This window comes from Leptosomus discolor, chromosome 24, assembly GCF_034619465.1.
Source record: "Leptosomus discolor isolate bLepDis1 chromosome 24, bLepDis1.hap2, whole genome shotgun sequence".
Taxonomy (NCBI): Eukaryota; Metazoa; Chordata; class Aves; order Leptosomiformes; family Leptosomidae; genus Leptosomus; species Leptosomus discolor.
Window position 1 is genome coordinate 5,889,984 of NC_141414.1, and position 27,257 is coordinate 5,917,240.

Here is a 27,257-nt window from a genome sequence, read left to right on the forward strand (position 1 = left end):
TCCTTTAGAGCCTGCCGAAGTGGCGGAAGCTCAGATGTGAGGAGGGGAAGGTGGGACAGTTGTTGTGCTCCCGAAAGGGGAGAGGAGGTTTCTGTGCAGCCCTGGGCGCAGGGAAGGGGCAGTGACGTGTCCATTCGGGTGCCTGTGGTGCCACTGCAATGGAAGTGGTTGAACTTGTCCTGGTTTTCTTCTTAGGAAATTTGGGAGCGGTCTCCCCCTGTCTGTTTCCCAGCGGAAGAACTTGTTGAGATAGTAAGACAATTTTCTCAGCACCTACGAGGGTATTTACTTTTTCCATTTCAGTTCTACATCTGTTCAGTTACTGACTTGGAATTTGCAACCATCTTATTTAGGAGAAGGAATTGATTTCTCATTCTGTTACTGCTGCTCTTGGTATAATTAAAGCATATTGCAACATGAAGAATTTCTCCTGGCCTGGGAACTGGTTTGCCACTTGGGTAATTCTGTAAACCAAGAAAGGCTTTTCCTTTTCCTCTGGAATGTAAATTACGGTTACATCTGCTTTAAAGTCTTTGTTCTGCTGCAGGGGACTGAAGGGGCTCTTGGTTTAGGTTTGTGCAGAGGCGTAGGGGCTTTTGCGAATCAATCCCTCAGTGATTTGGCATCCAGGCCGTCGCAAATTAAGACTGATGCACGAGCTGGTTTTGCCCAGCGTGGTGTAAATGAGAACTGGGACAAGCCAGCTCCCTCCAAGCCCCGGAGAAGGGCTCTCTTCTACTGCTGTGAGCTGACCCCCTGGCCCATCCCTGCGGGCACCGCAGCTTCGTGCGGCAGCACCAGGTTGGCCGAGGGGCTCCGGGTGCCCCTCGCGGCCCCGGCACGACGTCCCACGGCAGGTGGAGGGGGACGGACAGGCCGGGTCTCTGCTGCCAGGGGATGAGGTGGCCGGGCTGGGCGGGGGTGCCATGGGCTGGGGTCTGCAGATGGCCCTGGCGAGGGGGCTCAGGGCTTGGTGGCCTCCCAGCAGCTGTGCTCGAGCAGAGAAAGAGTAATTCGGGATTGACCTTTGGCTGTAGCATAAATGGGCAGTTATGGTAAAGGGAGAGGAGAGAGGGCGGGCTTGGAGAGAGTCATTAAACTGTGAAAAGCTTCAGGATTTGCATAGAAATGGTGTCAGAAGTGCCTTGAGATCCACTTGCTGCTGGAGAGGGCAGGGCGCTGGCTGCAAGGGGCTGGAGGGGGGGAACTGTCTAAGGGTGCTCGTCCTGGGGGTCCCTGGTGATGGGACCAGCGTGGGCCAGGGTCAGCCCCGAATCCTGCTGGGGCTGCTGGGAGCTGGGGCTGCTCCTGGCTGACTCCGCTGCTGTGGGGTGCTGCTCCTCGGACACGCTCCGACATACGCCCTGGACACTGTCCGTAAGGAAAACCTGCGCCGTAGCCTGTTCTGGAGGGACGGAGCAGGCTCTGTTCTTGATGCCTCTCCCCTTTAATAAGACAGGGCTCTGCAGCTGAGATTCCCTTGTAAAACCGCTCCCTGTGCTTTAACCCTGATCCTCTGTAAGGAATCGTGTCAGTGTAGATCCAGAGCCCTTCTGACAGTCCTTTTCTGTAAAAATTTTACCTGCAATGATTTACTCCTTCCACCATGTGCTAATAAACTTGCTGTCAAAGCTGTCTGTCAGCACTCATATTAAAGAAAGAGTGAGACAAAGAGATTAAAAAGACCCTTGGATCAATAAAACAGGAGCCTTCCCTACTGCCTGGCTGAAAGTGGGCATTAATGGACCATCACTTAGTGTTTAATTAAAATACAAGGAAAGTCTGCTGTGTGCCAGGTTCCAGGCTGGTGCTGTCTGGCAGAGCAAGCCGTGAAAAACTGAGCTCGTAGCAAAAAGAACTCCAGTTTCATTTGCTCTTTGCAGTGAGGACCGGCGCCAGGGCGCAGCCAGGGCGCACCACGCAGGTCCTGGAGCCCGGAATCATTTATGCTTAATCACACCACCAGCACATCGGTCCATCGCGTTCAGAAACCGCAAGTTAGAATGTAATTTCAGCAGCTTATGAGCACCAGGAAAAGGCTGCGTCAATGGGGCTATTGCGTGCAGGTTTTTTCAATGTCTCTGTGGTGCCTCGGCTGAGGCTGTCCTGGTCTGAAGCAGAGGTGGAGAGCGTAAAACCTGCTGGTTCCCTTCTGTGATAAAACGAAGCGGTGAAAAGCTTTGCGGTATGAATTACCCTGAGCGAAGTCAAAGCAGCGAGCGTTCCAGCCGGGAGGTTTTTGTGAGGCTGAGCCCAGGTCCTCCGTTATCCCGCTTTGCCCTTAGGAGCTTGCAAGTGGGATCTGCTCTTTGGTTTTCTGCTGTGATCTTTAGGTAGCTAAAAGCACAAGGACCAGCGCAGTTTGGCTCGGAGGGGCTGACTCAGCCCCTGCCTGGCCCTGAGCGATGTGATGGGTTTTTCCCCAGACCACCGAGCATCTTGTTTTGGTCACCCCGCGTACAGCCAAAGCAGCTGGCCCTGCCTGCCTGGCTGCAGGGAACCACGTTGCTGGTGGTGGGTGGCTCAGCTCCCTCCCTTGTCATCTGAGGGGTCCCGATCTGGCCATGCAGAGGAACCCTCAGATGGCTGGTTCTGTGCCACAATCGTCCTCGGGAGCATCCTGGTGTGTCCATCGGCTGAGGCCGGAGGGCTCTGCTGCCTCTTTCATCCCAAGGGCTCGTCCTGATCTTGTGGTGTGAGGAGCAGGAGGGAGCTGAGCTGGTTACTGCTGCTACAGCTGCTGCTGCCATTTCTTCTCCTGGATTTTAAGTTTTGCTGCAGTGGAAATCAGGAGGCAGAGACGGCCACGGGCTGTTCTAGCAACGCCGCTTGTGCTTCTTGACCTTTGAAGAGGAGCTGCTGTAGGACCATCACCTGCTGCAGGCCCAGTCACGGGGGGCTCAGTGTCACTGTAAGGCTTTGCAGCTTTTGTAAGCCTCACCCTTGTGCCGAGGGTTTTGCTTCCTACTGTATTGGTTGGTTTTTTTTTTGGGGGAAGGATTTACTTAGTTCCCAGCTGTTGTTCCAGCTCTCTTTGGCGCTCACCTTCCCGTACGCCGCGGGGTGGTTATTTCTGTTCTGTTTCTGTAAGGGCTTTTGCATCTCAACCCGGGGGATGGTCATGCTAGCTCAAAAAAGGATAGAATGAAAATAAAGAGACTGGAGAGCAGCGATGAGCGTGATTAGCGTCACAGAGAGACAAGAATAGTATGGCTGAGAGCGCAGGAGACAGGTAGGCACAGGGTGGAGGCAGGGAGGCTGATGAACAGAGCTTAGAGGGGAAAAAATCAGTTTTTCCTTTTTATTCTTCAGTGATAAAGTGAGTGTCAGAGTCCTCTGATTGATGTCAGGTTGGTGAAGGGTGTCTGTCCTGAGCTGCGTGGCTGGTCTGTAGAGTTCAGGACTATGAATTACCTTTGAGTCCAGGAGATTATGAAGTCAAAAGTCATTACGGTTCATACACCTGCCTGGATGTACTCATGTACATAAAGACATAATTATAAACCAAGAGATTATTTTTTTTTCTTTTCCTTTTTTCCTGTGCCATCAGGGTTGTGGCTGTTTGATGTTTGGCTCCTCACCTGCTTCATCTATCACATGGAGTAACAACACTTTGAAGGTGATGTAATTCCCTGGGTTCACAGCTCACCTGATGTTTGATCACGGTTCTGTGCTAACTTGCTAATTTATTTTGTGGTGTGTTTTTTTCCTTGTCTTTTCTTTTCTTTAAACTTGAGCCAAAACGCTCGTGGTGGTGCCACTGTACTAGGGAGAGAGGGTTTGTGCTGGTACAGCCCCTCTGTAACAATACCCGATACAGAAGCTTCTAGTGTCGTCCAAAAACCTCTGTCCCTTTCCCTGCTTCGCTCCTTCCTGTCTTAACTGGGATGCAGTGGGAAGCTCAGTCCGGATGGAGCCCACCTGTGCGCAGGAGCCACCGTAGCACAGACCGACCAAGGGCTGCGGTTTCCCTTACTGGGCTCTGGCTCAGCCGGACGAAGGGATTCAAGCAGCTCACGTTGGCCCCGGGGAAGGCAGCTGAGGCCCAGCTTTGTGTTGCTGCCCCAGCGCGGGGCTGAGCTGCTGCTGCTCTTCCCCGACTGCCCCAGCGCGGACGCGGGAACCTCCGGCAGCGCGACAAGGGAGACCTTCGTCTGCCCTGGCCACGAGCTTCAAACGGGACCTTGGGCTTTCGCTGCCTCTGCTCTGGGTGTTTTTTCACTGAGATTTTTTTACTCCCTGCCTGCAGGCCTGGGGCGCCCTCCAGGGCTGGGACAGCACCTGGACCAGCTTCGGGGGGTGCTGGCAACCTCCTCCCTGCTGGGCTCCAGCCTGAGGGGGCAGGGGGACGGGAGCTGCTGCTTTGGAAGCCGTTGCCCCCCCATATGGGAAACACAGACGGAGTCGCAGGAATGGAGCTCGCCCAAGGTTTTAAACCTCGAGGCGCGCGGCCCCGGGGCCTCTCAGTTGAGCCGTGGTCCTGGCTACGCTCGTGCCGCCGTCCACAGCTGAACGAGCAGCTTCTGCCCGTGTCACTGCAGCCACTTGGCCAAAAGCTCTCCCCCTGAGCGTGCTTCTTCGCAACCACAGGTTTGGCTTGTAAAGGTGGGCTATTTTTAGGAGGAGGCAGAGGGGGAGCAACCTGCTACCTGGCCGTGGGCGCCAGCAAAAAGGTTCCCGCAGTCGCTGCGTCACACAGAGCAACTGCTTCGTCCACTGCCCGCTCCTACCAACAAACGGGGTTGCAGTCAGGCCTTTCAGACAATCTTCCTTTAATACAAAGTCAATATATCTACATACACAGTGGTATGAAAACCACTTACTGTTTCAGTTTGAAATAACAGTGTGAAAGCAACAGCACTTTGCTCTCATACAAAGAAAAAAACCTCCCCCCTCCCCCCAACTTGTCCAGTAAGATTTCTGCGGCAACATACTTAGAAATTTGGGCAACTTTCACACAAATAAGAAGTAAAATCTTGAAGAAGCCTTTCGGGTGTTTTTTTTTTTCTTTTTTTTTTTTTTTTTTTTTTTTCAGTTAAAGACAGGAAAGAGGTGGTTGTGGGGTTTTCTGGGTAGCACTTGATGGCCATGATTACCCCCCTCTAGAAAAATAAAAAAAGGGAAAGTCACAGGCAAGCAGTGCTCAGGGCAGCGCGTCTGCGCCAAGACCTGCCGTCCTCTGCGAGACACCTCTCGTCCCGTGCACTTGCGAGAGCGTCGTACCTGCAGCCCGGCTGGGGCCGTCACCGACAAGACACCTTTGATGGTCAGAATCCCGTGCGGGCTGACGGCACCACGGCTCCGACATCGCTGTCTTTCTGTCTCCAGTCAGCGTAAGACACTGGTCTTGTTTCATCTCCCAGTTCACCCCTGGCCCTGTTAAGACGGGGCAACACGGCCACAGCTGAAGGGGAGCGGGTCGGCACTGCCGCCGGGTCTGGGCCTGCCTGCTCGTCTCACACCCTTCCAGAGACACATGATATGTCTGCGATTGAAAACAAAAGAACCCAAAAAAAAAAAAAAAAAGATCCAGAAAGGACATTTTGTTCTTACATGAGCAAGTTAAACCTTTTAAATGGTAGAAAAGCAATATGTAGAAGTAGCAATTTGCACTGCATTTTTATATATCACAGCCATTACACGTAACATTTCTACAGTGAAAAAATAGACTGTCTTTGAACATAATATGAACAAATAAGCAAATTTTTCTTTTAAATTCATTGACTGATATTCTTTGTCTTTTTTTTTTTTAAAAAAAGGAAAAAATACACTATTTAAAAAAAAAAAGGTAATGTCACTTGTTACAGTTACATCGATACTTTAAAGAAAGCCACTCACAGTATATGCCATTGAACACATCTTGATCTCTCCCAGTTATCTCTACAGCTAGGGCATGGTCGTAGCTGTGCCAGTGGGCTTGGTGGTACCGGGACAGTCCTGAGAGTCTCTGGTCGCTCCCGGAGAGCCGCTGGGGTCGGAGGGGAGGGGGCGGCAGCGAGAAGCCGCTGGCTGTTGGAGATGGATGTCTTAAGGGCGCTTCTGGGGCTCCTGGCAGCGAGCGGCTCCCGGCCTCCGGCGGCAGGAGCTGGGGGGGCAGCAGAGCTCCCAGCACAAGGGGGGGGGGGGTGTGACAGGAACGGGAAAGGGGCCACCTGCCCCGGCAGGGCATCCCACCGCCGCTCGAATCAACGCCTCTGGGTTCACTGGATGTGCTGGGAAGGGGGGGACCAGAACCAGCCGTCAGCAAACCCAGCCCAGGGGAGCTGCCACCTCGGCCTGTCCCGCCGGGGTGCAAGGGGAGGGGGCCACACTACACAGCCAGGCCTGGTGTTTTTTTTTTTCTCTCTTTCTCTAGAATTTTAAATACCCTAAAAAATAAATTTTGGAATTAGAAGAAATGAGGAATGTTCCAAGTATTCAAAACGTGAGCTATAAAACCTCTCGCGTGGCAGGGGCATTCAGTGAATGCTGTTTGCAAGGTGCCTGTAAGCCCAGAATCATCCCAATGTTGATACTGAGGTTATTAAGACTCCAGCTAGAAGAACTCCTGACCCTAAGTTTGCCTAAGTGTTGAGATTTAGTTCCTTTTCTGATCTTTTACAGAACACCTTCAATTCTGCAAGTGACTTCCTTTAAAGTCTGCCAACTATATTAGTAAATAAACTGAACTCTAATGATGTAACCAAAGTCGGTTTCCTTCCCTTCTCCAGCAGTAACGTTTCGCAAGGTGTGTTTTAGCTTTTGGATCTGTTTCATGATGTCCATACGTCCTCCACAGCGAACACCACTTGAGGTAACAAGAGCAGTTCACCACTTAAAGCAGTCCTTCAGCAATCTCCTGAGCTGCCTCTTCACGGTCCAGGTTACAACATGGAGTTCCTGAAGGGGTGTTCCTTTCAATCCTTCCCCCTGCTCCCCAATGCATTGTCCAGATGAAAAGGTACTTCTTCTGATTCAGTTTTGTAAGTTCAAGCGCTCCTCCTGGGTCAAAAGAGGCCTTCCAGGACTTAAGTGGTTGGTAGAGTCTGCACAACGGATGGCTTTTTATGTTGCATAGTGATCAAAACTTCCCAGATACTCCAGAGCTGCCTGGTAACAGAACTGGTATTCGTCCTGCAGACAGCAAAGAGAACCCGCTTCAGAGGTTTGAAACGGCTCCTCGGGATCCCGGCCCTGCGTCCCAGCGAGCCGACTCGGGCGGGAGCCACGCGCAGACTTGTTTAGGCTCAAAGAGCTGCGAACTACTGGGAAGGGGAATCCCCTCCCCTTTCGGGTTTGTGCAGCTCTTCCATCACCCCCCAGTCCCCTGCTGGCTCTGCAGCCAACACCGCGTTTAGAGGCAGGGAGTCCCCCCACCTCCGAGGCAGGGATGAGGTAAGAACCAGGGCTGGCAGACTGGGATGAAATCTTTAAGAGACTTTGTAACAAGGGGATTTTTGAATGGTTCTTTTTTCGATTGCTGAGGTAAAAGCAGCAGTGCAGCCTGGGCTTGCTCAGTAACGCTCAGGTAAGGTTTTGCTAGCGGTTAGAACGGCAAAAAGGACACTGGGGCAGGTGAGGGACTGGGCTGCAGCCGCGGTGCTTTGCTGTCAGCCCCTCTAAACGTGACAGAGGACGGGTTCCCTGCTCCCCCTTACCTCTGTTTGCACCATAGCAGGTCGTTGCGTTCGCAGCATCTTTACTGTCTGGAAAATATCTACAACACCCTCATAACGCATTCTTTCCAGGACGATACTCAATGTGATAAACACTCCAGTCCTGCCCACGCCAGCACTGCAGGAATGGGAGAAAAAAAAACGAAGGAACCTGTACGTTACAACGGTCAAATGCTTCTCTGAACGCTGAGGTTATGGTAGGGTTGAGCTGCGTCTCATGAACACGAACATGTTAGACCTGGAGTCCTCCAGGAGGTAGGAAACAGAAAAACCACCAGAGTGTGCGACCCAGCCGCATGTTTGAGAAAGTGAAATTAAAAAAATCAAAAGCTCGGGGTAGTGGTAAACAGCATTCGGTGTGAAAATTATTACTAATATGTACCACTAGCTTTTTAAATGAAATAATTTGAAGAGTGCATTATCCTCTGCTGCCCAGGGGTAGGGAGGTACAGCTCTTGCTACCAGCAAACACAACCCAGCAGTGTTAGAGGTGCAGAACTGGGCTAAGTCTGGTAAAAAATACTTCTGGTTCTGCAGGTTAAATGTTGATTAACACTGTGGTTCCCATCTCCTTCAGGGTACCAGCATTTCATCCCTCTCCCCTAGATACAAAGGGTCAAAGGCCTTGTCAGCAGTGCCCAGGTCTGAAGGGCAATGAGTTTGGTTGGCAGAAGCAACAGGCTTTGGCACCCCCACCCTCCAGCCACCCTCAGGAAATCTGCCTGCAAAGATGGGGTGGGAAAGGAGGGAGATATCCGTGGGATTTTAATTCCCTCTGCTCATTTGCATCCTCAGCTGAATTAGAGGTTTCCATTCGTGCACGCCTACCTGCAGTGGACAGAGATGGGGCCATCCTGGCCAAACTGCTCCTTGGTCTTATGTACCTGTCCAATGAAATCGATGAAACCTTCTCCTGATTTTGGCACGCCTTGTTCTGGCCAGTCAGTGAACTGGAACTGACGAACGGTTCGTGACTGACCGTCCTGGGGGAGAAAACAGGAACATTTAAAACATCCTGGATTTGTGGTACTGAATATAAAGGGCAAAAAAAAAAAAACCACCCCATTTTGTTGCTAGTGCATTAAGGAGCACAAAAAGTTGCACGAACCATGTGTTACAATCAAGTGAAACCAGGTGTATTTTTATATATATATATATAAGGATGAAGTTGCTCATGTTGCAGCTGACGTTTCTGGCGTCGCCTGTCAGTACAGATCTAGGCTCGTGGCAGGCGTGCTGAAAGCCCTGGCCCCTGCAAAGGCTGCACAGATGGAGTCTTCAGCAAAGGAACATTCAAGGTGAGGTTATGGCCTCTCTATCAATCTTCAGAAAGAGCTGCCATAGTGTCAGAATTACAGCTGACAGGAAGATAAATCTTGTCCTACCCGGACTGATGAGCATCCTCCTTCTCAGCCTTGCAAATGGAGCTATCAGGTTCCATAATACTGGCAACCCCCAAAGCAGGAGACTGTACTTCGAGAGCGAGGGTTACATTTGCTAAACAAATTTCAGGAGGCACCAAAATGTTCCTTCAGATGAGCAATCTGACACTGGATCTAAGATTATTTGAGTAAATGTGCCCCTTTGACTAGGAGTAACAGTGGCTCCTCTTAAAGCCAGAGGAGAAGTGTACCTTTTCTGCAGGGTGCAGAGTGGCCAGTGCAAGTTTGGTTGGTTGGGCTTTTTATTAGCTCTCTGGGGAGATGCTGTTTTCTGCTTTCATCTCAAATAAGCTGCAAGTAAAACCAAAAGCTGGGCCCAAACAAAGTGACTCGCTGCCGTGATTAGCGAGCAGAGGTCAGAAAACTACTTTCCATTTGTAAGAAGATCTATCCAGGTACACTCTGTTTCTGTGCTCTGTTCCTCACCACCCCTGAGCCCTCCTCCACTGATGCCAATCCCAGACTTTGGGCAGGGGAAGCGTTTACACCTCAGGCACACCGACCTCCCTTCCCTACGGCGTGGGCTTCAGCCACCCCAGCCTCAGCGATCCCTCACGAGCAGCGGCTACGCCCGGCGCGGCACGTACCCTGGCATCGGTGACCTTGAATTCCCGCAGGATGTACTGAGGCATGTTGTACTCGGCCATGGGATCTACTACGAAGTACTGGTACCGGGCAGAGCGCTCCGCTGGCCAGTACTGATGGCACTTTTCCTGCCGAGGAGGAGGAGGAGGAAAGGTCTCTGTTAGCCCTCGGGCTGCACGCTTGCCCCCACGCTTCTCCGCAGCGCGCGCTTACCCGACCCATCTCGCGAAGCTTGGTCAACATCACGACAATGGTGGAGTTGTTCTCCCATAGCATCCGCCAGAAATCTTCAGTGGTCTCTGCCAGCGGGCCTTGAGTGGCGATGTACGCCTTCTGCTGCCTGAAAGAGAGCCCGGACGCCGGGGGTGGGTCAGGGGGTGTGGAGAATTGCTTGGACAGAAGCTTTGGGAAATGCACACGAAGGGTGGAGAGCAGGAGAACAAATGGAAATGCTGGGGAAGAACTAGAACACTGCGAGGTCTAAAGGGGTGGGAGGTGACTTTGGTGCAAATGGTCAAAAAAACCAGCAAGCCAATAGTGAAGCTTCCTCTAAATACCCTTTCCAAGGGGTAAATCTAGAGGAGCCTCATGCCCTGTAGGGCAGAAGGTGTAACATGCTGCATCCCAGATTCCCAGAATTAGAATCCACGTTTTTCTGGGCCCGAGTAGCACCAAGAATTCAACCGCCAGGCGTGGAGAGGCCCTAACCCTGGTGCCACAGCCCCGGCCAGGACTGCTGCGGGCGCCTGGAGGCGAGGAGACGTGCACAGGGGCTTGCTTTGTTCCCTCAGTTCGGGCTCTGCTTTAGTGGGCCGGGCTGTGAGCACGCCAGCGGAGGGCTGGAGCACGTGGCAGGTAGTGCCTGTGGGAAGCTGTCAGAATTGCAACATCCCCAAATCACAAAAGTAATAAAAAAGGCGAATCTGTTTTTAGCAACCTCCCAACAGCAAAATCCACCCCTCAATGACACTCGGTGTTTAGGACCGGCAGCTGGAGAAGGGTTTGGTTTGCTTTCAGCCCACAAAGAACAAAGCTTACCAGAAGGCTGCGTTTGGGTGTGGGAGGGGGTTGCCGGCCATCAGCGAGAGGGACTTTACCACTAGGCAGAGGGAGGTGATGGGACACAACAGACCACCTCTGGAGGACCCAGCCCAGCCCTCAGTGCTTCCGCATCCTTAGACTCATCCACCGGCAACGCCCCCGGCAGCGGCGGGGCAGCACGGGGCCGCCTACCTGTAGCCGTCGATAAAGCTGGCGTTGATGTAGTCCGACCCCTCCACGCCGCGGATGGGCTGCAGGCAGACCCGCGTGGTCTCGTAGGGCATGATGTTGACAAGGCGATTCTTGAACTTGTTGCACGGGAGGTTGGCGCTGATGAACCTGGAGGTGTGGGCTTTGGAGTTGGCGAGTCGCTGGAGGCAAAAGCAGAGTCACAACCACTTGTTCAGCTTTTTTTTTGCCTTTGGTTTTTTTTTTTTTGGTTTTTTTTTCGCTTGAGCCCTGTGCCAGCCCACTGAACTTGCCCTCCATGTTCCACCACGTTGTTCTGCCTAGCGCGCCCTCTTTTTTTTTGGGGGGTGGGGACAGAGTTTGAGACCTTTCCCTAAGGAAAACTTTCAGAGGGGAAAAAAAAAAAAGTAAAAAAAAAAAAGTTTAAAACCTAATCTAAGGAGGGAGCAAATTCAATCTTGACTTGAAATGACCAGACAAGCCTCCTGCAGTGACAGATAGGTCTCACCTGGGAACTGCAGTAGCGTTAAGTCAGAAAAGTAATTACTTCTCTAACATGGAATCAAAATGTTCCCATCAGCCTTATAAAGGCTCCCTGTCTGCCACACACGAGTGCCGGCAGAACAGAGCTCCTGTGAGGACTCCCGAACCTTCCCCAGTGACTCCCGTCCCCGTTCAAGCCTCTACCATTACCTTGAACTCCAGCTCCATGCCTGTCACGTGCTCTCCGACTTCAATCTGCGCCAGTTTCTGGATGTAGGTGTAGAGGTTCCGAGCTGGGACCTCTGTGTTGCCACAAGCAACAGCCTCGAGCAAGGCATCGTGTATAAAGCTGTACTGGTCTTCTGTCTGCACCATGTAGTTGCGCTGTGACCTCATGAGGGTGACGTGCCCATAAATGTCCACCGTCTTCTCGTGCTTTATCCTCTCTAGCATGGCGTCGATCACGATGAAGCAGCCGGTCCGTCCAACGCCCGCACTGGAAAGAAAAGGGAAAAAAGATGAAGTGAGGGACTGTTGTGCCGCTGAAGAGATTCCAGAAGGCCCCCCGCGAGCGAGGCTCTTTCCACGGCCACCACCAGCAGCGACCGCAGGGTAGCAACAGGCGCACAAGGCAGAGAGTGAACCACAGATGGACTCCACGAGTGGGAAGGAACCACAGCTACGGATGGACCGAGGCACAGGACACGTTGGTGAAGCCGCCAGATGTGCGGGCCCAGCCCTTTCGGGAATCTTGTTGCACCAGAGGAACTTGCCTACTGGGACTGGTGCTGGCGAGTGCTCCTGCCCACTCCCCTCAGCGTGTTGCTCCTGACAGAGTTTAGAAACGCCGCGCTGGAGGGTTTGGGCAGTTGAACCGCGGAGGACAGCGATGACACCGACGTCACTGCTGCCCCGAGTCACGCTCGGGAGCGAGCCCAGCGCTGGCCTGAGGCTGGTAACGCCTGCACTGGAACCTAAAGAGCTGTTTCACCTGAACCCCACCTGGGCCAGCGCTGCCACAACAGCGGGGAGAGGCCGCTGGGTCGGAGCCAGCGGAGGGCAAGCATCCGCTCAGCTTCTGCACCAGTCTGCACCAGTGCTCGGGCTTAGCCCCAGAGCAGCGTGCAGGGGTTTGCTTTGCTCAGCTCACTTTAGCAAAACCTTCCCAAACCAAGTTTGGTCTCGTGTCACCCGAGGACAGGATGGAAGATGACAAATTGCCTCTGGTGATGTGCCTATTGCCCCTTCGTACTGATCTGCCCCATTTCTCCTGCCTCTTCATCTGCGGCATGCCCAGGACCGGAGCTCTCCTGGCAGACACACAATTACGACAATTCTAGGTAGGGGGCTCTAGGCTCGAACAAAAGGCTGGCCCGATCTAAGGGCTTAAAAAGCATGTTTAATCACACAGATCTTTCAGCAGCTGAGAAGCTACTGATGTTGGAATGAGTAACATGCGTCACCTCTTTTCCTAAATGTTTTTGTGCACTGAGGTAACATCAAACCTGTGTGTAATGGCACTTGTGAATCAGTAGGGCTCTGTGGGTCTATGCATTTGTCGCTGCTAATAAAGCCTTTCCTTTTACTATTCCAGTGCTGTCCCTTTTTTCATAAAGCCCCCTTGATCTCTCTTAATTAGACTGCCTAACACCTGAACCAAGCAGGTGACTGGAGCTTTGGCAAGAATTTAGCAGCTGATCTGGGAGCCTGTTCCTGCACGTTGTGAGCTGACAACTCTCTTTATTCATTTTCTGAGAGGTGCACCAATTGCCATCTGCAAGGTTAGCGATAAGTTGCCCACTTACAAAGACTGTTTAAATGGCATCCTCTAAGAGAGGCAGGATTAGCTTCCCCCAGCAGCCTGTAAAATTCAGATGTCTTTCCTCAGTGCCGAGTAACCCGCAGGCTCCTCCACACCCTCCTGAGAAACACAGGGATTTATCGAAGTTGAGGCTGCAAGCGTTCCTCGTTGGGTTGTAAATTGAATTAGGGAGCGCTGCCTGCCCACAGGGGCCTTCATTTTGTCATTATCAGAATGGCTGCAGCACTCAAAAAACCCCCAAACCCCACACCCCTCTTTCAATCACTGTCAGCTCTGCCTTTGACAGCTGAGGCAGCTCTGCCTCCCAAACATCCGAGGCAGCTTCCTAGGTCGCACTCCATCTTCCTCCTGTACCGCTGTGACAAGAAACAACCCCCACACCAGAACCAGACACCAGTACAGCGCAGGGGGTGCCCCGTCGGGAGCAAGACCTGAGCGATTCGGTGCGAACTAAACCCCTCATCGCCTTGGGAAATTCTGCACTTAATGAAAACCCCAAATTCTCTCCTCAGACGCTGCCTGGGAACCCACTTGACAGGACAGCTCTCACCTGCTGGGTACTCGCCAGGAGACTGTACACGTCTCCCAGGCGCACATCAACGTCCTTCTCAACTGCTGCCTCCCTTGCGGACGGCCCCCTGCAAGAGCTGGGGGAAGGGAATCGGTACCTGCAGTGCACCACGATGGGACCAGCGTCAGGGGGGTTGCAGGTTTTCACCCGTCTCAGAAAAGCCAGGAAGGGGGTGGGGTACTCGGGTACGCCGTGGTCAGGCCACGCCGTGAACTGGAACTGGCGGACCTCCCGCTTCTCACTGGAGCCATTCTGCAAAGACAAGAGGGCACCAAGAGTAACGTGAGGTACCGGCACCCTGCCGTACCCTGCCGTACCCTGCCTGGGCTGGACGGCTGGAGCCCTTCTCTGGGGGGAAAAAAGGCGCGGGAGAAAGGTCACCTTGTGAAGGGAGAACGTTCGAACGCAGAACGTGGCCAATTCAATGGTATCGAGTAACGTCACTTGAATCATCCCGTAGGTGTCTGTCCCTCGGCCCGGCCAGTACTGGTCACACTTTATCTGGAAGACAGGAGGCATTGCTCGATGCCGGAACAAACCCTACGCCGCAGGGGCAGCTCATTCCAGAACTGCCCTGATGTTGTTACAGGCGAAGCTGGCCAGGTGGCAAAGGGGAGGGAAGGGGCAAGAGAAGTCCTTCCAGAGCGCCACGATAGGGACAGACCCGGTCTGAAAAGCTCCTACTGACTAAGCACAGGCTTTGATGCACCACATCAGTCACACAGACAATAGACTGGAATGATCCTGAAGATTAGAGTGAATGTACTGGGGCTTGTTAAACAAGAGAACTGAATGTGAAACTTGCCACATGATTAACTCCGAGACAGACCTACAAAGCATGGGATGGGATTGAGTGTCCTCTTCTCTTGGAGTTGCAAAGGAGGCTGCAGCTTTCCAGGGTGAATGGTTTGTTTTTTCAAAAGCAATGAATCACTGAACTTTCAGGGTGCTGGCAAAGCAGGCAGAAATCCCCCACTGACATAGATGTGGGCTGCAGATCAAAGGGATTTGCTGTTCCCCAACCCTACCCTCCAATCCCCCAGGATTATGACTAACTAGTCATCCCTCTCATGCATCTTACCCGTGACTTCTCCTCCAGCTTAGTCATCATAACAATAGTAGCTGAACGCTGCTCCCACACCATTCTCCAAAAGTCTCCAAAGGTCTCTGGCAGAGGCCCCTGCGTGGCAATGTAGGCATTCTGCTTCCGGTAGCCGTCGATGTAGTTGGCGTTGATGTAGTCACTGCCCACAATCCCTGCATTAAACCAGCAACAGCAAGTTCGTGAATTGCACAGGACTTTACACAGCTGGGAGCACGAGGAGACCTTTGCAGGAACGTTGTTAGAGATAATTCCCCTGCAAAACCACCGGAGCCTTCATGGCTTGGTGGGTTAGAATCACAGCTGGGAGTAAGAGGCTCTTTGTGAGTTTTTCCCAGCTGAAGCTCCTGCCTCGAAGGTCTGCACTGCAAGGAGACAAACAGCATCTTTCGAAAGGTATCGCAGAGACCGACTATCAAGCCTTGACACCATGGTTGTCTTACTGGTGTTGCTAACAGGAGCAAAAGTCCTGGCCTAGGGCTCTTGCTTCACGGGTCTCAAGCAGGACAAAAGCAAGTCCTCGTCCCAGAACACCCAGCAAACGCACCTGGTCGATGCACTGCGCAGCCCATGGTCTAATCCCCGGCAGTGAGCTACAGCTGGACAGAGTGAGGAATAAAACCAGGCTTGATTCAGCCAGTAAAGGCTTTGAAATTACAGGCTTTGACTTGCTTTCAATTGTCCACTGTCATTTTTAGGAGCGGGGTTTTTTTCCTATTCACAGGAGTTACAGGCTGTTGAGTTACAGCTGCTTGCCTGCGTCCTTGCTTGAGGGGTTTGGTACGAGTGGCAGGAGGTACTGCCAGAGTGAAGAGGGTGATTGGGACGTGGCAGGAGAAAACAGCTCTGAAGTTAAAATGGACACTGGCAAGGACCGATGTTCAGGTTCGGCTTCAGAGAGCCTCTCGGGTTGGCACGGAGGACCCGCGCTGTTTGGTGATTTGGCCCGTTCCTAATTACAGCAGAGCAGCTGGCAAGGCTGGCAGGTTTCTGCTAACCTATGATTAACTCGGTATAGAACGCTTAACTCCTGTCTCGAGGGGGAGCCAAGGGTGGGAAGCAGCACCAATATGAAATTGGGTTGCTAGTCCTCATCCTGCTGTAGCAATAGACGTTGCTGCTTCTGTTGGCGAGGTGCAATCCACGCTGAATTGCCTGCCAGTCCTCAAGGGTACTTGGTAATTTCAGCTGCTGGTAGAAATGGCTTTTGATTAAATTTCTGGAGGGTTCCCTGCCCCCATTCCTTCCCAATCTGAAATTTCAGGAGGGAAGGTGGCTGTGCAGCAGCAGCAGGAACGTGATCAAGGCTGAGCTTCCGGAATTAATCTCCTCTCCAGCCCCCTCGGGTCCACTCTGTAATTTAAAATGGTGGCCATGAGCTCCTGCAATGTTTTGCTGTGTGACAGGCCCAGTTACAGAGAAGTCACGGAATTAGAGCCACTGCTTCTTCCTGACGAAGCAGACAGTGACAATCGGCAGCCTTGACAAATCTAGATTTAAAACAAAGAGAAAGCAACAACTAATTCCTCCAACTCCTTTCATCTTCCAGCCCTCAGCATAAAATACAGCCTGGTAGGAAGGAACACACCAGCCAAGACATGTCAGAACCTCCGAGATGCCTGAAAATTTAACCTTGGCCCATCATACTGGCACCATCGGTCCCTCAGGATGCCGCCTGGGCAGAGGTAGGACTGCTGCCTGCATCCAGCCCTGTGCTTCCTGAGAGCCAACGCCAGCCCCGAGTGTCCTTCATTTCTACACTTGTGCTCTTCTCTTTTCTCCTGAATGACAAGGCAACTTTTTAAAAGACTTTGCTTTCCTTGGCTCATACAATATTAATCTCTGAAGAAAAACAAGCCAGAACACAGTCATCTTCACAATGAGAAATGTTTAAAATCCTCTAATGGCAGACAAGACCAATCCAGATTTGTGCAGCTTTTTGGCAAATCACCATGATCCGTTGTTACCTCAGGAACAGCTCTTCCACTTCCCCACGTCCCTCAGAGCTACCTCGGCGGAGGGAGATTATTCTAGCAATTCCCTTGTCACGAAGGCTTCTGAATTAACCTTTGCATTCCCCAGGGGGTTATTAGGACATCCCGTATCCTCTCTGCTCAGATGATCAGCTCTTCGCAATGCCAGACTGCCTTAAATGCTTTATCTGTCCAGCACAGCCACGCACAACCTGAGATGACGAAACTCCAATATTATCTCCGCAGCAGCAACCAAAGCAGGTGCCCTGTTAAACGCCATCTCCTCTCCACCAAGAGCCCCTCTTATCCTAGCGTGCACCAGAGCGACTCTGTCAAGAGCCACGAGTTGTGAATTGTAATGTAAATTTTCTGACTGCGCCATCGCTCACGTAAGCAGCTCAGGAACCAATTTATGACCCACCAGGCTAACACCAACCCCTTATTCTCAGCCTTTTAGGGGCCAGGACTGCAGTAGGAGCTGCAGATCAAGTAATCTTTGCACCGGTACAACTCGGCAACCGCCTCTTTGCAGTGCTGCTGAGACGCACGTACGTACAATTAGCCCTGTGCTCCCTCCTCGTTTATCAGCTGTACAGACACACTCCGCATCCACCGCCACCCACCGCCCTGTTCCTGCTCTCTCTGAAGCACTATGTGGTCTGAATTCTTCCCGTTAGTCAAACACGTATCGAGCAGGGATCTCCAAATAAAGGGAAGACAGTTTCTTGATAAACCAGCCCTTGAAATGAGAGATTGCAGCTCCAGGGAATATGTCAGTCACCAGGATTTAACAAATGCCTGGTTTACAGAGGTATCTCCTGTTTGCTATAAACTCCCAGGGAGATGTTAAGAGAAGAATATAAATAGAGGGTAACAGGGAAGGGAGAAGAGCGTGTGCAATATGTTTCCCTGCAGCAACTTCAGCCTAGCGCCAACGTGTAGGAGGAGAGACGCTACAGTACCTTCGATGGGCAGCAGGATGACACGCGAGTGGTCGTAGGCAATCACGTTTGCATAACGGTTTTTGGGCTTGTTCACTTCAAGGTTGGAGTGCTCCCAGGTGAACTGCTGGCCAGGGTCAATGGACTGGAGGAATTGGGAAAGAAAACGGAAGAGTCAGAGAGGAGAAAAGCAGCACATCAAGCTCTGAACACCTTGTTGTGCGTGGGACAGCCCGTGGCTCTGAAGATCTAACCGAGGGAGGCAGCATTCCCCACGTGTTCCCTCAAGAACAGATGTTTGCCGCGGAAAGCCCCAGCCCAGGGGCACAGCGCGCTCCTGTCCCAGCTCCCTCGGCCCCCAGCGCAGCCAGAGCGAGACCCGAGATCGTTCCCCCGCTGGCACGACGCGGCGCAACGCGCTGCCAACGGCCTCGGCGCCGTTGCAGGCTGCAACAGAGCGGCCTTGGGTCGCGCTTCTGCCGAGGCTGCGCTGGATTAGTTACAGCCCTGCGTTACTGACACTGATCAATGGCCGGCAATTGGGAGAGAACAACAGGAACAATCACATCAGGATGTGTTTATGAAATGATGAAGAGGCTAAATCTGTGCATGGTTAAACTAAACAACGATTAAGAGGGCATAAATATACCAGTTTCTTGGTGAGTACTAATACCTGGGGAAAAGATATTTAAGCCAGGACAAGGTTTATAACCGCGCGTTCAGGCGGGATATGAAACATCAGGGAAAAAAAACTTGCTGTCCTGGGCAGCAGGAAGGGACCACGAAGACTCAGGGCTGAAGGTCTCCCACGTGCCAAGGTGGGGAGAAAGCACCACGGGAGTCTGGCAAGGGCAGGCACCTGCCCCGCTCGCCCCGGACAGAGAAGGGGTAAGGACCCTGCCCCTAAGAATCTGAATCAACATGGCTTTTTCCTAGAAGGGATGAAGGAGTAAACAGTGAAATGCACTGGAGAGAAAAACCCTTTTCTGCCTGTCCTGGTGATTTATGCCAGGTTTGGTGGTTGGTGTTTTTTTTTTTTTTTCCTAAAGTCCAGCTGTCCCAGATATGGAAATTAGGTTAATTATGTTTACCTCTAAATCCTCAGCTAGAGAATTAAATAAAACAACGGCTTAATTCCTTCATCATTTTGCAGGGCCCTAGGGGTTTGCCTCAATTGCAGGCTTGGCAGGAGCGTGCCAACTGCGTTTCCCGCTGTTCGCTCTCCCTCTCCCTGCCCGGCCGGTGGGGACAGGGTCCTGCACACGCCCGCCTGGACTCGTCCCTTTGAGCTCACCGGGCTCAGCCCTTGCCAGGCACCCACTCCCACTGCCCTCCCCGGCCTGTGCCAACCCCAGAGCCCCCCCCCCCGGGCCCAGCTCAGCTCCGGTGGTCGTGGCAAAACCACCCAGCGCAAACGCCCTCTTGCACTCTCGCTGCAGAGCATTTCTAACTAATGGGTATTTATACTGTTGTAATGTGTCTGTTTGCTCTCTATCCCTCTAATCTCGCCTCGCGTTCATTTCATTAGCGATGTTTGTTTAGCTCTGGCTCTCCCACTAGAGGAGGTTGGGCTGGAACGGAGCCAGGGCACTTGGGATATTGCGTTATGCAAATCAGTCTTTGAAATCTGGATAGAGCATATTAACAGGCTGCTGCTCCCCCTGCACCCCAACGTGGGGTGAAAGACCCCAGCAGAGCAAAGGCGCCTTCTCCAACGCACAACACCCCCCCCCCCCCTCCCCGGGTGCGGAGCTGCGAGTACGGAGCTGCTTCGCGCACGCCGACGTTTGCGAGCCGGACCAGGGAGAAAGCACCCCAGAACCAGTCCTTTGTTCGGAAAACATCCCCTCGCTCTCTGCCTCCAAACAGAACTAGACAGTCTAGACTAGTTATTAGTCTAAAAATATCATAAAAATTTCATGTCTTTGAACAACAATAAAAAAAAATTCGGTCCTATGTTCAATCCACAGCCCGCACAGCGATGGCCCCAGCAGCACTGGGCGTTCGCACTGGGATTTAACCGGTGCTGATGCAGCCACAGCGCGGCGAGCGGAGAGGAGGAGGTTTGTGCAAGCGCACAGCCCTTCCCCGTCTGGGGACAGGGATGCCACGCTGCGTAGCGGGTACGTGGGGGCTCGGCTGCTCTTTGCCTTCCCCTTCCAGTCTGCCCTGGGACTGGGCCGACACGTCAGTCCCAGCAAGGCAGGAATTTTACAGTCTGGGATAGTCATTTGAAATGCAAGGCCAGCAGCCACGGCTCTGCCTGGCTGGTCACCTGCAGGAACCCATTTGAGTAACCAAACATTAGCAGGAAAGAGAAAAAAAAAGAGCACAAACCCCCTAGACGAGAAAGGCACAACTCATCCTGTTTTCTCAGCTTTAGCTCTGTGGCTGCCGAGCACATCAGCTGTGGAGGCCTTACTGTCCATTTTGCCCAGCTTCACCCACCTAAACCTGCCCGGCACAGTCCTCGGCTCGGCCCTCTCCACGTTCAGCAGCTCGGCACAGGCACCCCCAAGGACAATTCCCCATCCCATCTGCCTGGCAGTCATCCTCCAGAACCGCGTTCCCCTTCGTGAAGGGAGCTCAGGCCCTGCCCAAGACGCCCACAACTCTTTGGACACAAGTGGCTCATGGACCCAGCCTCTTTTTTATGATCTGGAAATGAACCTAGCAAAGCACTGAGCAAGTACTTCATTTTCACTATGTAAATAGCTTTTTTATTTCAACTAACCAGATCCTTAAAACGAAGCTGTGTTTATTTGCATGAGGGCCTGTTTGAATTTCCTCATTCCCTGGCTCTGCAAACCCATGCACAGCACTCACTCTTGCTCATACCTCATACTCTTGGGACAATTTCAGGTTATCATTAGCTTTGAGATGCTCTGTGTGTTCAGCCAGCTCGGAAACAGGGATTGGTGGGTGGCTGAGCATACCTAAAAGACAAGACAGCAGGAAAAGAATCTCGTTTAATAATAACTAAAATTCACAACCATTACATTTTTTATAAGAAAGAAGAAACAAGAAAAGAAAAAAAATTACAATGTAAGATCTGCAATGAAAGTAGGGAGGTTAGAAGAGAAGAATTCAGGGCTCGAAATTGTGTCCTTGGAAGTAAAAAATAAAAATCAAGGGGAAAAAAAAAAACCAAACCAACAGTAAAATGAGAGTGTTCCCGTGATGGCCCCATTTTCAATGTGTAAATCAGAGCAAAACAAAAAGAAAAATCTGAAGAGCAGATGCGTGTTAGCAATTCCAATAGTGGACTTAAAATGAGCAAACGCTGCCAGAGGAACCTACGCAGCAAATGTTACAGCACCCGCAATGATCATAAACAAACTCCAACACAAAAGAAGGGAAGGGGCAGGGATCCAGCCAACCATGGCGATGGGGGGCAGGGGAAGGGAATGCAGATGGGGGGAAGCAGGGGAGGCTTTTCAGGAATTGTCCTTTGCACAGCATTGCCTCTGTCAGCTTCTTGGTGAGCTCACGGACGCAGCGGTCTAACCTTCGCCACTCCCAGAGCGCAAGCAGGGGTGGAAGTGTCAGGCACTGGGCTCATCTTCCCGCTCCTGGCGGGTGGATGACGTTCCTTCTCCAGCACAGCCCGCAGATGGCCAGCGCCACCCTGTCCTTGCCTCTTCCACCTACGGGGCAGGCTGTACCGACCCCGTCGTGGCCCGCTGGGGGGGTCATTACCTTTTGTGATGGAGAGGTAAAAGATCCTGTTGCTCCTTCTCAGTCTGGGGAATAGGAAACAACTTGCTGGGGAGACCGATGCCTCATGACCCTGGTTCACCTGCTGCCCTTGCCATTCTCACCAGCACTTAGTTGTGCTTGTACTGAGGCACACAGAACTGCCAGGGAACAGACTCGATCTTCTCCGAGATGTACTGGTCGTGGGAGGGCTATGCTGCATCAGACTGGTCAGATGAAGGCACATCTCAGCCTCGAACGGGGCTGAGCAGCGAAGGCAGAGCTGGTTCTCAGTCTGATTTGCACACCCTGCTCTGAGAGGGGGCAGCTGGAGCTCTGGAAAGAGCAGGGATCCTTCCCATCCTGTCATCTCCAATAGCTACGCTACAAATGGAGGTGGAAAAGCGCTCCGTGCTTTGCTCATCTGCATTGGATCATGTTTTTCCAAAGGCTTCCCAGGCTGTCTGCCAGCCGATCCCGCTACGAACGACAGCGGAGAGGCAAGGACAGCAGCACACCGAGAAGCCCTGGGCAGTGCCCCCCATGAGAAGGACAGGAGTGGAGAAGAGATGGAAGCCAGGGAGAATTTCGAGCCCCGTGGGTGTTGGTGTGTGACAAAGCAGCGGCGGTGGCAGCGGCATGGTCAGATACTCTGAAAACTCGGCACAGAGATGGCAAAGCAAGCATGACATCCTCAGTTTTACAGTGACTTCTGGAGAGACGCTGCCTCCCCCAGGCCTGGGGACAGGACGAGCCTGGCACAGAGCGGGGATTTGAGCCACCACTCCGACAGGTTTCTCCTAAGCTAACTAGACATCTGTTTTCAGCACAAGTCTGGCTGGAAAATAAAAAGGGGGGTGAGGGGAATAGACTGAAAAAACCTCACAAAAATAACCCCGAAGTGTTCTGGAGGCTGCACTGGCTCCATTCTACTCTGCTGAGGATCAGGGCAGAAAGTGTCTCTCAGCTCATGGAGAAGACGCTCCTAGTTAATCTTTTGCTGTCCTGTAGGCCATTGCACCTGAAGGATTTCGCCTTTGCTTCCCACCCTGGACTGGAAGGTGGCTGCCATCCACCCCAGTACCAAGCAACAGATGCAGACCAGGGGCGTTTGGAGGAACTGGTCCTCTCTCTGCCTGCGTGGGACAGGAAGGCCACACTGGCCAAGATCTTAGAGATCAGAGACCAAACCAAGTCAACACCATTAAACCCTTTTCTCAGTGTCTGTCCTTCTGCCCCTGAAAGTAAGGGCTGAAGAGGGCAGCAAACATACCTTTAGCTGTAGCATTAGAGCAAAGCCAAACCCTACTCAGAAAAACTTCTGGCAACTCAATAAACCATCTCCAGATCTCTGTGGGTCCACCCCTCACTGACTTCTTCCCCCCCTGGGCTGGGAGGCAGCCAGGCAGCTCTCGGCCCAGCTGCAACCACCTGCCTCTGCTGCAAAAAGCCAGAGATAATTTGCTGAAGCGTGCTTAGAAACACAGTGTCGTAAATGAAATCCCAAATGATGAACACGTAGGTTAAAAGGAAAAAAAATAAAACAATCAGAAAACCCAGTAATAACAAGCAAGCGAGATTCTCCTTGGCTTAGAAGTCACGGAGCAGTATGTGTCATTCCCTCTGAGCAAGTGGGCTGCATGGGAAAGGCCCACTGTGCCAATCTGGAACGAGAAGTCACATTCCCCTTGAAGGCATTTCAGAAGTTTCCTTCATAAAAGCTCCAAGAAAAATCCGGCCCCTGAAAACCATCTCTGTCTTTGCTGGGGAACATCCTGCCCCCACCTCCAACCCGCTGTAAACAGACACTGGCTGAGAGCACATGGGAACTCGCCTTGGTTTGCTGCTGTTTAAGACAGAAATAGCCTTGTCGGATCGATTTCTAGGGCTCTTTATAATAAAAGAAGACCGGAAACCTCTGCAGCGATAAACACTTTCCTGGTCAAAATGCCAAGTGCATCAGGGTTCCCATTAAGATCCAGTAGGAGTTTGCTATTAAATGAGCCAGGAGTGGTACTGCCCAGCGGTACCAGCTGGCACTGCCGCGTCAGCTGCAGCAGCTTCTCTTTTGTCCGCTTTGAGTCAATAACTCTTATTTCGGCACGAAGGGAAACGGCTCGCAGGTTCCTCTGTTTGGCGGCCCCCTGGCTACCTGCGGGGCTGTCACCCAGGGAGACCTCCTGCTGCGGTAGGGGTGGCAGAGGAAGCGCTGCTGTGGGCTGAGGTCCTGCCAAGGATCAGCGAGGCTTGGAAAAAACACACAACCCCCCCCTGTTACAGTACAGGAGCGGAGGGGAAGGCGGCAGGTGGACTGGGACAGTATTGAGCAGAGCAGTCAATACCGGAGAGACCAACATCGGGATTAAACTGTGCAGAAAAATGTCGCAGCCCTCACATCTCCTAGCACAAGCGGCATCTGTGATTCTTCACATTTGTCAGCTAAAACCTCACATCTACTTCCCTGCCCAGCATAAAAAAAAAAAAAGAAAATCAAACCCCAAACCCACCCAGCAAAGCTGGGATCTTGGCTTCTAATGGGGATGAAGTCTTTTAGAGCCAGTCTCATCTAACATTTCAATCACTTGAATCTCTCTAATCTTATCACAAAAGACTTGATTCTCTGTGCACCAGCCAACTCGCCAGAAACGTCACCCTAACATCTGTTACACGGGCCAGAGCCCATTTATCCTCGCAAAATCACCGCGGCTGGATGGCACTCGGTATGAAACCCGGGGGGTGTGGAGGACCATGGAGAGGCCTCTGGGCTTTGTGCTCCTGGAGCAAGTCGGTGCCAAGGAACAGACACCTGCCACAGATGGGAAACGGCCCTTTTCCTCGTCTGACATGAAAAGGTGCCTGTGCAGCTCCCTCCAAAGAGCGAGGGCACCGTCAGCTGCAGCTCCCATTTTCTCTTTCCCTACGTGAAGCAACGGACACAAAAGCACGGGCACGCACACACACAACGCTCACACACCGGTGCACAAAGGATCGCTTCCTGCCTGTGAGTAAGTACAAGGGACATTTAGCCAAGCTTCGGAAATGAAACATCTTCGACAATGGGGAGAAAAGGAAGCCTTGAAACCCAGGTCTTTCTCCTGGGACAGCACAAGAGACACAGAAGGACAGACAAGTGTCCCACGCTGCTACCAGGGGCTCTATTCTGCTGCTACTACCCTTGTCTCGCAAAAGGCCTGTTAATTGATACTGTAAAACTGGAAGCGCAGTTCAGACAAACAGATGGCACAGAAAAGGGATGAGATGGGCAAACACTGCAGGAATACAGAGAACTCGGCAAAAAGAAAAAAAAAAAGTAACAGGAACGAAACAGAATTGGAAAGGAAAGCGACAGAAGAGAAAAAAATAATAATGGGGGGGGAATGAAACCAACAGGAACAAAAACACACAGGAACTAACTTTCAAAGTCAAACTCAGGGTCACTGAGAGGGCTGCTCAGACCAGAATCTGCAGAAAACAGTAAAAAATAAATAAATAAAATATACACTTTTTTTAAAAATTTCATGCTAATAAAAAAAAAAACCAAAAAACCAACGTAAATCTAAAGAGGAAAAGAAAGTTATTTTTGGTGCTGATTAGGCTAGGACAGGATACCTCAGATGTGCTGTGCTTTCCCCTCTCCAAGCTGCACAGCTGCTCACGCACGCTCCCATTCCCAGTCCCCCCCTCTGTTTTGCTGCTGGGGACACGACAGACTCTGCTCGCCGGAGCCCGGGTCACCTGGCTGGAGAAGAGCCTACAGGCCCTCTTCTAAACCTCGGTGTATTTAATTCACGTGACTTTAATTCACAGCACCTATGGAGCCTTCCCCTGCAAACTGCACCACAATCTCTCCGTCATCACCGACACACTCCGAGCTCCGATTTTCCACCCATTTCCATTTTCACCCGTTTCCAAAATTCTGTGGGACGCAGGTGACCAACTCTCCCAAAGCCTTAAAAACCTTTAACTGCTTTACAAACTATGTATCAGAATAAACTACCTAGATAAACTCTTCGGCTAGATCAACTTACAAAGAAAAGGTGGCAGCATCTTTCTAAAGCTAGACCAGACAAAGCCAGGCAGCTTTTTGAGATCTGCAAACCTTCGCCTCGCAGAACCCTAACGGCAGGTTTGCATGTCTAAGCTACCTTTTACAAGCCACTCAGACCAAGCATTTAGAGGAACAGCATGACCAAAACAGCAGGGTCAACGGAAGACAGACTCACTCATCTATCCATCACGTTAACTGAAGCTCGGAAGTGCTCTTAGCTGACGCTGCTATCCTGTGGGGACAGGGAGAAATACCCAGTAAGGGAAATACATGAATCAGCACGTCCAGCTGCCTCTGAGCACCCAGGCTAAGCTGTATGGCCACAAACTTTTGTCTTTATTTTCACATGGGGAACTGCAGCTCTTCCTTTTGGGTCTCACACCGCCACCTGGAGCGGCCCGAAGCCAACCTGAATGCTCCCATAGGGAGCTCCTGTTCGCGCCCAGTGCACGTAACACTGAGCCCAGACAAAGGCAAACTGCTGCTGAGCTGCTGCTGGGGACACTCAAAACATCTCAAACACCTTCAGACTCTCCTGCAAGAGCACCACTAAGGAAGAGCTGGTTCAGGGACCTAACTGCTGCTGAACTGCTCTGCATTCAGTCCCTGCAGGCTGGACCGAACCCACTTCCATCCCTCAGCTGCGACTCAATCGTTCCCAAGGAGTGTTCCTAACTCTTTTCAGTATGAAACCCTCAGCTCAGTGTTCCCTTTGTGCTTCCCCAAAGATCCCTGCCCTCTGGGCACCTGCTGACTCGCCAGCCTCACCCTAAGAAAACTCAGACAACGCTAAGGACAGGACTGGGATGGGAAGGGGAAACAGGAGCTGCAAAAACATTACTAACAAGCACAAAACAGCAAAAAAATACAAACAAACTGAAAACAACAGCCAGCCCCCATAAAGCACGATAAATTTCCTTCCAAATCCTCAAGCACCGGCAACTCAGAGGCAGAGGGGTGTGTCAGCGCGCGGGCACTGCTCAGCATCGCCAAGTGTCTGTCTGCGGGAGGACGTGCCCGTGCCGGTCCGTGTCAGTGGTGGCTTGCAGAGGTGCCATGCAGGCAGCTTAGACATGCATGTTCATGGGGACACACGTGTACAGAAAGGGGGGTGCATTGAGCCTCTCTGCCTGGGAGTTAAGTGCAGTTACACGCTGGCTCAGCGGCTGTTGACAGTGACGGCGCCCGCACTACGCGAGGAGACGCCGCCTCGTCCGCACGAAGCGGCCAGCTGCCTTCCTCTCTCCGCCCAGCCCACGGGGCAGGCCTGGCTCCTCACAGGAGCCTTTTGGCACGTAGGCAGCAAGCGCCAGTTAGAGACGTGGCCGGAGCGCTGCGTGCTGGGCAGCCTGCCGCGCTTCACCTCCACCAGCCCCGCGGACCTCCCAGCGCGAGGCACGGCGCTGCGCGGCAGCATCGGTGGCCTGGCAAGCTCGGCACGGCCACGGCGCTTGCAGCTGCGTACTTAGCCCAGGATGCACCAATGTAGCTGGGCATCCAGCATTCTTCCTGCCTTGCCAGCACTGGGTAGAGCCTGTGCAAGGTGCTTGAGCTTTCCCAGCAAAGGTTTCCTTCGGCAGTCTTGCTTAGCATAGACGAGCCTTGAGGTTCCTTGGCTGCATCCGAGGTTAGCACTGGCTCGCCAAGGCAGCACTGCAGCAGCCCTCACGCAGGCAGGAAGGGGTTAGGGAAAGGGCAGTTGCTCCACT

At 52.2% G+C, this 27,257-nt stretch overlaps 1 protein-coding gene across 1 annotated transcript in view; it reads right to left on the reverse strand.

Moving 5' to 3' along the window:
• Positions 1 to 7,044: 7,044 nt before the first annotated feature.
• Positions 7,045 to 27,257, reverse strand: part of PTPRS (protein tyrosine phosphatase receptor type S) — an 83,710-nt gene continuing 63,497 nt past the window's right edge. The window contains exons 26-38 of the mRNA XM_086477752.1: positions 24,915 to 24,962; positions 20,643 to 20,740; positions 17,826 to 17,949; positions 14,870 to 15,045; positions 14,170 to 14,289; positions 13,886 to 14,040; positions 11,606 to 11,891; positions 10,916 to 11,094; positions 9,896 to 10,022; positions 9,685 to 9,810; positions 8,484 to 8,638; positions 7,638 to 7,773; positions 7,045 to 7,113 (exon numbers count right to left, since the gene is read on the reverse strand). Of these exons, the coding sequence (XP_086333878.1) occupies positions 7,045 to 7,113; positions 7,638 to 7,773; positions 8,484 to 8,638; positions 9,685 to 9,810; positions 9,896 to 10,022; positions 10,916 to 11,094; positions 11,606 to 11,891; positions 13,886 to 14,040; positions 14,170 to 14,289; positions 14,870 to 15,045; positions 17,826 to 17,949; positions 20,643 to 20,740; positions 24,915 to 24,962 (1,799 nt within the window). The remainder of the gene's footprint in view (positions 7,114 to 7,637; positions 7,774 to 8,483; positions 8,639 to 9,684; positions 9,811 to 9,895; positions 10,023 to 10,915; positions 11,095 to 11,605; positions 11,892 to 13,885; positions 14,041 to 14,169; positions 14,290 to 14,869; positions 15,046 to 17,825; positions 17,950 to 20,642; positions 20,741 to 24,914; positions 24,963 to 27,257) is intronic.